The following is a 12,602-nucleotide window of genomic DNA, read 5'->3' as shown; positions in this document are numbered from 1 at the left end:
TCTCTCTATCTCTATCTCTCTCTGTGTCTCTCTCTCTCATTTTTAAAGTTTTACAAGACAGGGCTTCTCTGTGTAGCCCTGGCTGGCCTGTAGCTCCCTCTGTAGAGCATGCTGGCCTGGGATCCAGAGACCAGCCTGCCTCTGCCTCCTGTGCCTACCGCCTAGTCCATACATTCTTTTCAAAGAGAAGCAGGGAGATGGGCACCTGTAATCTCAGCACACATGCAGTTAAGTGACAGCTTCGGCTACAAAGTGAGTTTACGGGCCATATTGTCTCTTTGACTCTTTATATATGCTTGGCCCAGGAAGTGGCACTATTAGAAGGTGTGACCTTGTTGGAGTAGGTGTGCCACTGTGAACCTGGGCTTAAAACTCTCATCCTAGCCTGTCAGTATTTTCCTAGCAGCCTTCAGATGGAGATGCAGAACTCTCAGCTCCTCCTGCACCAGGCCTGCCTGGATGCTGCCATGCCCTCACCTCTGACCTGGAAGCCAGCCCCAATTATACGTCCTTAGAAGACTTGCCTTGGTCATGGCGTCTGTTCACAGCAGTAAACCATAACTACGACAGTCTCTAAATAAATAAATGGATGGATGAAGATGGCTCAGTGGATGTAAATGCTTGCCAGGCAAGTGTGAGGACTTGAATTAAAATAAATCTCCAAAGTCCATATAGAAGCCAGACTTGTAGCAGAAATACCTGCAACCCTAGCACTCCAGTGAGATGGGGCAGAAACAGAAGCCCTAGAAGCCAAGGCCAGCACAACACACAGAAGAAAAACAAATAGAACATGTCTCAAACAATAGGAAAGGTAAGAACCAACCAAGATCATATGTCTTATGACCTGCAAATATGTACCGTGGCACACATACATACATGAACACACAACACCCAAACACACAGAGCCAAGGCATGGATAATGAGTAGAACGCTTGCATAGCATACCCCAAGTCCTAGATTCAATCTCAAGGACTGGACAAATTAGGCATGGTGGTGCATGCCTATAATCCTATCATTTAGGAAGTAGAGGCTGATGGACTAGGAGTTTAAGGCCGTTCTCTAAGACAGCTTATTTTGAGGCCACTCTGGGCTACATGAGACCCTTGTCTTAAAAACAAAACAAACAAACAAACAAACAAAAAAACAACAACAAGGCTGTGGTGGTACAAAGTATTTAAAACACACACGCACATATGCATGCTCACGCTCTCTGTCTCTGTCTGTCTGTCTGTCTGTCTGTCTCTCTCTCTCTCACACACACACACACACACACACACACACACACCTTTAAACACAGCACTCAGGAGGCAGAGGCAGGGGGATTTCTATGAGTTCAAGGCCGGCCTGGTCTATAGATAGAACTTTATAGACTAGCCAGGGATACAAAGACCCTGCTGTGAAATAAATGGACGAATGAATATCTTAATTACTTTAAAGTTTACTTTTGGGGGCTGGAGAGATGGCTCAGTGGTTAAGAACACCGGCTGCTCTTCCGAAGGTCATGAGTTCAAATCCCAGCAACCACATGGTGGCTCACAACCATCCGTAATGAGATCTGACGCCCTCTTCTGGTGCATCTGAAGACAGCTACAGTGTACTTAGATATAATAATAAATAAATCTTAAAAAAAAAAAAAAGAATATGCTTTACAGCCAGATCATATGAAGACATTAAAAAAAAAAAAAGTTTACTTTTTGGAATAGGATTTCACTGTGCTTCCCCAGGCTGTCATTGACCTTGGTTCTTGTTGTAACTGGGAGGACATAAACACAACACATACCCACCTTAACCTACTTTAATTCTTTATTTAGACTGTCTTCACATCCCAGGTCTCTCAACTCTGTTAACAATCTGAATTATGAAGTTTGAGGATGTTATGTGGGATGTAAATGAGGTAAGAGACATTTTGGAAGAAGAACCTGTTCATCATTAATGGCTGAATCTATTAAAAGCATTTATATAAACCATAGAAACATACACAGTATTTGATTATGCATTCCCAAAATACTTACAATTCTCCAATTCCTTTTAATATAGTTCTTGAAGGTTACTGAAGCACATACTTTAATGACATTATCCTGTGACTTTTCCAATAATGTTAAAAGCAACAGTGGGTAATTCTGATTTCCTTCTACGGATTCGAGAAACTTCTCAGCTGTGAAAGAATTTTCATGTTAGACTTATTATAATAAAAATGTTTTCATTCTATACCTATAATGAACTATGTCTATATTTAAAACATAGAAATGCCAAAAAAGGGGGAAAGATTCCATGACAAGTAAGAGTCATCTGCACACATGGGAGGGTCCGGGACAGCCCAGGCTACACTCTGAAGCACACAGTGACATTCTCTCTTACAAACAAATCAGATACATAAATAGAAACCAACCAACCAACGCAAAGATTAGAACATCTTTCCTACAGGGTAACACTCATTTTATCCATTAAATGGTTCACACATGGGAAGAGAGATGGCTCAGCGGTTAAGAGCAGTGACTACTCTTCCAAAAGGTCCTGAGTTCAACTCCCAGCAACCACATGGTGGCTCACAACCATCTGTAATGGGATCCAATGCCCTCTTCTGGTGTGTCTGAAGACAGCTACAGTGTACTTGTATAAATAGTAATAAATAAATAATATTAAAAAAGGTTCACCCATAATGTTAAATGAAATGACCTCACTCAGTTCTCCCACATCTACTCAGATGGTTACTCCCCCAAAGCTGCAGCTTCCCAGGAAATGTCTAAATGGTACTGATAAGGTGCATAGGTGCCTCCTTCCACAAGGGTTGTCTGTAGTGCTGATGAGTTCATTTCTGTGAGCAGGCTATCCCAGGAGCTAAACTGTCCCTAAAGTCTACACTACTGTCAGGCTCACTGAGCCCACAAAACTAAGACAAAAGATTTTTGTTGCTTGGGAGGCAGAGGGAGGAGGAGCTCTGCAAGTTTAAAGGTCCAAGGTGGTCTTCATAGAAAGGGTAAGCCAGCCTGGTCTACACTGAGGTAAGCCAACCTGGTCTACACTGAGGTAAGTCAACCTGGTCTACACTGAGATAAGCCAGCCTGGTCTACACTGAGGTAAGCCAACCTGGTCTACACTGAGGTAAGCCAACCTGGTCTACACTGAGGTAAGTCAACCTGGTCTACACTGAGATAAGCCAGCCTGGTCTATACTGAGATCCTGACTCAACAAACAGAAACAAACAAAACAGAGGGAAAAAAAGACTAGGAGAAAAGACAGACTTTGATTTGACATGCATATGTGTGCGAGTGGCTGTATTAACCACACTGGCTTCTGAAACCTGCTGTTTTCTATCTATCCTTTATAAAGAATTCAGACTGTAGAATTGAAAAATGTTCTCAGGAAAAGACATGCTATGTTGTTTTTTTGTTTGATGTGTGTCATTTTTAAAAATCTGTTTTTATTTATTATTTTTAAACTGTCAGTCTGTCTTTCTGCCCAGCTTATTTATGTGTGATGGTACCCTCTTCTACCCTACCATGTTGGTTCCAGAGATCAAACTCAAGTCAGCCAGCTTGGCAGCAAGCACCTTTACCCACTAAGCCATCTCAACTACCTCATTCACTCAGAGCCTCAGTGGCCTCTAGTTCAGTATGTAGCCAAGGATGATCTTGCATATCTGATCATCCTGTGTCCCCTGTCCCAGAAACTGGGATTATAGGCATGGGCTACCATGTCCCACTAACTCAGTACTGGGGAGGGGACTCTCCAGGTTCAAGCATGATAGACAAGCACTCTACCTTGCCCTAAAGCACTTTTCCCAAAAGTTTAAGTCAATGCTTTTGAGTTTGCAGTTTTATCTATGCAATGTTCCTAACTGAGGGTCAGACAGTTTAGCTTGTAAATGCACTTCTGTCTGTCCCACATCTGCTCAAAAACTAAGGACCCAGGCCCTATGCCTGGGAATCAGGTACAGGAGAAAAGAGCAACTTTACATCGCCGTCCTCTGCCACATCCTTCATCTGTCTGTCTCTCCTCCCTCCCTTCTCTCACACAAAAATCTTTGACCTGTTTCTGCATTAGCAAGGAACCTCAAAGCCTTCCAGTTCCAGGCTGGGGAGAGGGTTCACGCAGTACAGCAGGAAGCAGGGTGATGACCAGAGTTCCTCCTGAATCCTAATGTCTAAAAGACATAAGGATCTGTGGATCTGCGCTCACTGAGGAGCAAGCTATCCAATGGGTGAGCCAGGTTTGGTAAGAGATCCTGTCTCAAAAATCAGTGGAATGACAGAGGCAGAAACATGACAGAGGCACACACATACACACACACACACACACAGTTCCAATTTTCTATGTATATCCATACAATTGTTAAATGTCTAATCAAAGTGAGATCCAGTAACCAATTTGTCTCCATCATGTCATAAAGATGTAGCCAGTCTAACAAGTGCAGGGTCCTGGTCAGTACAGTCAGATACACAAACGCACTGTGCAGGTCTCATATCACTCTTTGAGAAATGTGCTTCCCAGAATCGGCGGTTTATTTCTACACTCTGTCCTGGGGTCATAAGACTTTTTAGCATCCTCATATTTTAAAGACAAATTAAAAAATACGTTTTAATAGTGTTAGCATAGACTTTCTGGGAAATTCTAAGAAGATTAGAGCAATTAATTTTTCCATATCTAGGGACATAGTATGACTCTCAGAAAAAGACTGGGGCGAGGGAGGTGGCTCAGTTGGGTAAATGTTTGTTGGCCAAGCATGTAAACCTGAGTTGCATCCCCAGTACCCACATAAAAACAGGGCACAAGGGAGCATGTTGCTTATTCCAGGGCTATTCAAGTAAGCACAGGTCTTTACCTGTGGCTTGCTGGCATCCAGTCTAACCACGTCCTGGTTCAGAGACCCTGTCTCACAAACTATCACTAAGAGCAGTCAGACAGAGCCCTTGATGCTCTTCCCGACAGCCCAAGTTCTGTTCCTAGCACCCACGCAGCCGCTTACTACCTTTTATAACTCCAGCTCTTGGGTACAGTGCACATGTGGTGCATATACACACACATGCTACACATACATACACAAAGGCAAAACACACACATAAAACAATCTTTTTAAAATAAGAGGAATATACCCACTATTAACCTCTGGCTGCCGCGTGTGCCTATTTGCGTGCACACTTGAGCACACACAAATTATAGGGGATGATAGAGGATGGTAGTCAATGTGAGGTGGGTATGAATTCAAAGTGCATTGCATACTGGCATGAAATAACTTCAACAACACTGTCTAATAATTAGAGAAAAACCCACAGACTTTTCTATAGGATGAGGCTAGGGTTATAACTCAGAAGTAGTTCTTGGCACTGGCTTTCTTTTGGAGTAAACAAAGAAGTAACAAGTGGGGTGGAGACCCAGACACAAACCACCCACACAGTCACATTTCTATTTATTTCATACAATATTTCCCTCCACATATGACTCAGATCTTCTCAAGACAAATCATCTCCATGAACTAACATCACTGTGTTCTGCAGGTTTGACGCATTCTGGTTCAGGGGGATTCTGATATCAAGAATTACCAGACTGCTCAAAACCTTTCTGACCCCCACATTTCCCAAGGTTTTTAAAGTTGGTTACCATCACTTAAAAATGAGGGTACTTCATATTGATAGCCTTAATTTTCAAGCAAAGTTGAAAATCTGACCATACAAAATTAGCCAGTTAGCTTAAAGGTGACCTCTTCCATGCCGTCACTTGCTCCGCACAAGCCAGCAGTCCACCTGGCGAGGCTCCCTTCTTTTACTTTTGTATCTGAGGTTAAAATTCTAAGTCCATACAAGTAACTCTAGGACTTAGACAATGTTAAGTAAATCAAACTACCAAGGGAAGAAGAGAGCCATATTCCTTGATTTCAATCATTTAATCACCTTTTGAGAACTATCCCAATCTCGATGACTTAACATATGCTCCTAAAGAAGGCAGATTTAATGAGATTTTCAGAAAGTTCCTGAGACAAAGCTTTCAAAACACACTAGTACTTTTTACCCTAAAAGATGTCAAATAAACGCTACTTTACTCAATAAGAAATATTATTCCATGTATTATAGCTATTGTAAGCAGCCAACCATGCCACATAACCAGGCCTGAGAACATAAACAAACATATTTTTTCTTTTGAACTTACAACCAGGTAGACTACACAAAAGGTTTCTGCTATGTGTCTCAAGAATCAATCAGCTGGGCAGAGGTGGCGCACACCTTTAATCCCAGCACTTGGGAGGTAGAGGCAGGTGGATTTCGGAGTTCAAGGCCAGCCTGGTCTACAGAGTGAGTTCCAGGACAGCCAGGGCTACACAGAGAAACCCTGTCTCAAAAAAGAAAGAAAGAGAGAGAGAGAGAAAGAGAGAGAGAGAGAGAGAGAGAGAGAGAGAGAGAGAAAGAGAAAGAGAAAGAGAAGGAGAAAGAGAAAGAAAAGGAAAAAAAAAAAGAAAAGACGGAAGGAAGAGAGAGACTCAATCAGTCAAGGAACAAAGCCATCTTTACCTGGCCGTCTAATGGCAGGATCAGGATCCAGGGTTTTCTTTAAATACTCTGTTAGTGTCTGTAAATTCGCATCGCTGAGCTCCATGACTCTGAATCTGAAATTAAAAACCGGAGTCTAAATAAGCAATCTCTGAGGAGAAAGTGAGTAAGTAACATAAATGAATCTTTTTGTTACTGATGTTTTCTAGTTTGCTTTAGAAGTGTCCTGCTTTAGAGCTAGTCCTGGCTAGCCCAAAACTCATTAGACAGGATGGCCTAGAACTTGTGCCATATTCTTGCCTGTCATCTCTAAAGCAGAGATTACAAGCACTCATCAGCATGCCCAGCTATGAATACTTTTTTGAGGTGGTGGGGGACAGGATCTTTTAGACAGGGTTCATATAGCATATTCTTTTTTAAATTGGATTACTTTATTTACACGTTAAATGTTATCTCCTTTCCTGGTTTCCCCTCTGCAAGCCCCCTATCCCATCCCCCTTCCCCCTGCTTCTATGAGGGTGCTCACCCACCCACCCAGTCCTGCCTCCCTGCTCTGGCATTCCCCTACATTGGGCACTGAGCCTTCCCAGGAACAAGGGCCTCTCTTCCCACTAATGTTCGACAAAGCCATCCTCTGCTACATATTCAGCTGGAGCCATGGGACCCTCCATGTGTACTCTTTGGTTGGTGGTTTAGTTCCTGGAGCTTTGGGGGGTCTGGTTGGTTGATATGGTTGTTCTTCCTATGAGGTTGCAAACCCCTTCAGCTCCTTCAGTCCTTCCCCTAACTCCTCCATTGAGAACCCCATGCTCAGTCCAATGGCTGGCTGCAAGCATCTACCTCTGTATTTGTCAGGCTCTGGCAGAGCCTCTCAGGAGACAGTTATATCAGACTCCTGTCAGCAAGCACTTCTTAGCATCCACAGTAGTGTCTGGGTTTGGTGACTGTATATGGGATGGGTCCCCAGGTGGGACAGTCACTGGATGGCCTTTCCTTCAGTCTCTGTATCTCCTCACATGAGTATTTTGTTCCCCCTTCTAAGAAGGACTAAAGCACCCACACTTTGGTAGTCTAATTCTTAACTATGTGTATAGCTGTTGGTGAACCCATACTTTTTAAATTGTCTTTTATTATTCTTTGTGTATGCATGTTTTGACTATGTATGTGTGTGCAGGCCATACATGATGGGAGGAAAGGACTCCTGCAAATTGTCTTCTGACCTCCACATGACATGGCATGCATGCTTTCTACCCTTGCCACTGTGCACACGCAAAAGTAAAACATAAAAACCAACAAAAGTGTCAGGCTGTTGAGGAAGCTCAGCAAGTAAAGGTGGAGAACCTGTACTTACAAAGGCGAGGGAGGCCTTGTCTCCCATCATATATATACAATATCTTTTTTAAAAAATTAAATGTTATTTTTAAAAAGCTTAATATGGGCAGATTTCTAGGTTGCAGGCCAAAAAGATCTATAGAGTTCCCAAACAGCCAGGAAAACACAAAGAAACCCCATCTCAAAAAACAAAAACAAAAGACTGGAGAGATGGCTCAGCAGTTAAGAGCACTGACTGCTCTTCCAGAGATCCTGAGTTCAAATCCCAGCAACCACATGATGGCTCACAACCATCTGTAATGGGATCTGATGTCTTCTTCTGGCATGCAGGTATCCATGAAAATAGAGCATTCGGGCTGGAGAGATGGCTTAGCGGCTAAAGAGCACTGACTGCTCTTCCGAAGGTCCTGAGTTCAAATCCCAGCAACCACATGGTGACTCACAACCACCCATAATGAGATCTGAGCCCTCTTCTGGTGTGTCTGAAGACAGCTACAGTGTATTTATATCTAATAATAAATAAATCTTTGGGCTGGAGCAAGCAGGGACTGAGTGAGTGGGGGTTGACCAGAGCAAGCAGAGGCCCTAAAAGTTCAATCCCCAACAACCACATGAAGGCTCAGAACCATCTGAACAGCTACAGTGTACTCAGATATGTAAAATAAATAAATCTTTAAAAAAAATAGAGCATTCATAGTCATAAAATAAATCTGAAACAAACATACACACTAAACTGTCCCGACAGTCACACACACAGACCATGGCATATGATACATGCTCTACCCCACCTATCATGCACACAAAGTAAATAAATGTAAAACACTTCTGCTTAGATTTTGATGTCTTAGGCAGCTTTAGGCACAGCCACATATACCAGCCAAGAAACTGGGACAATGTAGCCTTTTCTAGAAACTCATATTGCCAAGTTATCCTTAGGCTCCTGTGTGATACAGAGGGGGATAAAAACTCTGTAAATAGCCGGGCGGTGGTGGCGCATGCTTTTATTCCCAGCACTTGGGAGGCAGAGGCAGGTGGATTTCTGAGTTCGAGGCCAGCCTGGTCTACAGAGTGAGTTCCAGGACAGCCAGTGTTACACAGAGAAACCCTGTCTCGAAAAACCAAAAAACAAACAAACAAACAAACAAAACAAAACAAAACAAAAACCCTGTAAATGCAACAAAACTAAGTAGGAAAATTTCAAGGACAACATGATTCAAACTCCATTAGGGATTTTACATGTATCTAAGAGCAGAAGGGGCTGGAAAGCGCTCAGCACTGTTCTTCTAGAGGACCTGGTTTCAACTGCCAATACCAAGACCCACAAGACAGCTCACAACTCAGTACTCCAGGGCTAGCGGAAAGGACACATCCTTGGACCTGCACATACAGTGAACAGACGCATACAGGCAAAACACCCACACACCTAAAAATTAATCTAAAAAAACAACAGGAAAATGCACTCCAAGGATGCTTAGATCTATGGATCTATGCATGTGGTACACACAGGGGACTTCCATTGTCTTTCAATCGCCTCCATCTTCCTGATGTCCTACAATTATTTTATATATTTCATACACAACCACCAAGTTTTAAATTATTATGTTTTTAATTATCTACTTGTTTATTTATTGAGGAAGGGTCTCATTTAGCCCAGGCCTCAAACTCACAGTATAGTCTAAGATGACCTTGAACTTCTCATTCGGCTCCTTCCCAAGAGCTGGAATTACAGGTATGTGCCACCATGCTTGGTTTATGCAGTTCTGGGATGGAACTCAGGGTTGGTACATCCTAGGCAAGCTCTCTACCAACCAAGGCACATCCACAGCCCCCATATTTTCTACAAGGTCTCAATAGTTATGGATGACCTTGAACTGCCTCCTGCCTCAGCTTCCAGATTAACTGGGAAGACTCGTTTAAATTGCCACATACCAAACCTATAATCCCTTTCTGCAGTCTCAAAACTCCCCAAATCAATAAAACAAAAGGATTTTATTTTCTTATAGACATGTAATTTCTCTCCAGTCTCAAAATCCCCCCCCCCCAAATCAATTAATGGCCAGGACTTTGTTTCCTTACAGTTATGTGGTAAACATTTGGTAACACCACCTGACCTTCTAGGCTAGCAAGATGATCTGAGTTCCATGCTAAGCACCCACATGGTGGAAGGAAAAACCTAATTCACTAAAGTTGTGCTGACTTCCACATGCGCACACAGCAAGTAACTACCCACCCCACCCCGCCCACATAAACAATAAACATGATTTTAAAAAAAGCTTGGCCTAGGCTGAGGCTTCAAGTCTAATTTTTAAAAAATCTAGTTAAGTGCACCAATTTGTTTCACTAAAGAAATAATGTGCTTGTGGCTGGTGAGATGGTGAGTGGCACGTATGGGAGAGCAGACTCCGCTCGGCAGCCTCTCCTGTGAATTGTAGTAAACCACCCAATAAAGAAATGGTGGGAAACCTGGCAAGTGCTACCCCAGACCCCACCACGTATGTGGTATACAAAGTATGCTCTCACACACCGCAGAAAACTAAATCCTGAAAAACATTTATCTTCTGGAGTAAATTGCCAAAGGAATCCGCAGACAGCATCTAACAGCTGGAATGGTATGATAAAGTCTACTGGAATATGAAGTCACTCACCCAAGCTTTCTTAGGACCGAGTCCTGACTGGATCTCCCAGTGGGAAATCCTGTGAGTAAAGTACCAGAGACAGAAAGAGGCAAGACTAGGAGATGACTCTAGGTCTGCTGATGCCTCAGACCCAGCTGTTTCAGAAATTAAATGTGTAAATAGGGAGCCGCTAAAGATTTTTTTGTGAAGACAGGGTCTCACAGTGTAGCCCTGGGTGTACTGGAACTTACTATGTAGACCAGGCTGGCCTCCAACTCACAGAGATCCACCTGCCTGTGCTTCTTGAGTGCTGGGACTAAAGGTGTGTGTCACCACACAGAGCTCACTGGAGATTTTAAAGTGGGTGAAATTTATTTAAAGAGATTTTGGAACTTTGAGCTGGTAATGGTTTGCATAACAGAGATAGAGAGACTAGACAGTTCGGACACTGGGAAGGGGAAATCTGTATGAAGCAACCAGACAGTGCTAGGTGATTTATATGCTCTACCGTTCATTTCAAACAGCGATTAGGAAGGGAACTCCAGAGTGGCTGACTCACATGCCTAAACTGATAGACAGGTCTGATTCAGATCTGCCTGATTCATAACACCTTTTCTGCTCCCCAGGGCAGCCTCTAAATGTTTCAAAATGATACAGCTGAACTAAGAACACAACAGAAAGGCTGCTGTTAAAACAGGGCAACCCGAGCCGGGAGTGGTGGCGCACGCCTTTAATCCCAGCACTTGGGAGGCAGAGGCAGGTGGATTTCTGAGTTCGAGGCCAGCCTGTTCTACAAAGTGAGTTCCAGGACAGCCAGAGCTATACAGAGAAACCCTGTCTCAAAAAAACAAAACAAAACAAACAACCCCCCCCCCCAAAAAAAAAAAGAGGGCATCCTAGAAGCCAGGAAAAGCAGCAGCAGTCAAAGAGAGTAAGACAGGATTCTAAAGAATGAAAAAGATCGCCAGGAGTGGTGGCCCAGCCTTTAATCCCAGCACTTGGGAGGCAGAGGCAGGCAGATTTCTGAGTTCGAAGCCAGCCTGGTCTACAGGGTTAGTTCTAGGACAGCCAGGGCTACACAGAGAAACCCTGTCTCAAAAAAAAAAAAAAAAAAAAAAAAGAAAAAAAAATAAATGAAAAAGATGTTCCACCAGTGTTTTGTTTTACTGAAGACAAGGTGTCACAAGCTAGCCTTGAACTTATAACAACCCTCCTGTCTAAGTGATGGATTATAGACATAAACTAAATTTTCATCTTGATACATACTGAGAAAAACACTCAGTGAAAAAGATTAAGGCTGGCCTTGTGCAGGATGCTTCCCAATAGCCGAAAGCCATGACCTTCAAAAGAACTTTGCTATCTGTGTTCTCCTCACCATAGTCCTTTCCACTTAGCTATTGAGAGGACTTATCACAAGGCAAGTCTGAGCTTAAGGATGGGTGGCCAGACCTCATGTGAGACACACATTATGACTCACAACCTTGGGATCACCTGTCTCCCACTCACAGTGCTGGGCTTACAGGCATTTACGTCCCTGCCTGACTTTTACATAAGCGCTGAGGATTGAATCCAGTCCTGTAACTACTGAACCATTCACCAGCCCCTCAAAAACCAAGCTTGGGGATGGAGAGAAGGGTCCATAGTTAAGAGCATTTGCTGCTCGCTCTAGTGTGCTTTCTATTGCTGTGGCAGATATTGCATGCTCAAACACCAACTTGGGGAGGTAAGGGTTTATTTCATCACCACTGTAGTTCATTACGAAGAGGAGGCAGGGCAGGAACTCAAGGCAGGAACCTAGAGGCAAGAAGTGAAGCAGAGGGCTGGCGAGATGGCTCAGTGGTTAAGAGTGCCAACTGCTTTTCTGAAGGTCCCGAGTTCAAATCCCAGCAACCACATGGTGGTTCACAACCATCTGTAATGAAATCTGATGCTCTCTTCTGGAATATCTGAGGACAGCTACAGTGTACTTACATATAATAAATAAATAAATAAATCAAAAAGGAAAAAAAATATTTAAAAATAAAAAAACAAAAAAGAAGTGAAGCAGAGGCCAGGGAGGAGTGCTGTTTACTGGCCTGCTCAGCCTGCTTCCTTGTACCACCCAGGACCACCTGCCCTGAAAAGAATTAATCCCAGAGACTGCATACAGGCAACCTGCTAGACACTCCCTCTT

The 12,602-nt window shown here is 43.2% G+C and overlaps 1 protein-coding gene across 2 annotated transcripts in view; it reads right to left on the bottom strand.

The window, feature by feature from the left end:
* The window catches only part of Cse1l (chromosome segregation 1-like (S. cerevisiae)), a 40,349-nt gene that overhangs the window by 24,622 nt on the left and 3,125 nt on the right, over positions 1-12,602 (bottom strand). For both annotated transcript variants that reach the window (XR_866207.3, NM_023565.3), the window contains exons 2-3: positions 6,504-6,598; positions 2,013-2,155 (exon numbers count right to left, since the gene is read on the bottom strand). Coding sequence is in view for 1 of the 2 variants with exons in the window: in NM_023565.3 (NP_076054.1) it covers positions 2,013-2,155; positions 6,504-6,588 (228 nt within the window). In the remaining variant the exon portion in view is untranslated. The remainder of the gene's footprint in view (positions 1-2,012; positions 2,156-6,503; positions 6,599-12,602) is intronic.

The sequence above is a fragment of the Mus musculus genome, chromosome 2 (genome assembly GCF_000001635.26).
Source record: "Mus musculus strain C57BL/6J chromosome 2, GRCm38.p6 C57BL/6J".
In the NCBI taxonomy this organism is placed as follows: Eukaryota; Metazoa; Chordata; class Mammalia; order Rodentia; family Muridae; genus Mus; species Mus musculus.
The sequence above is the reverse complement of the archived record's forward strand: the minus strand, read 5'-3'. Positions and strand labels throughout refer to the sequence as shown.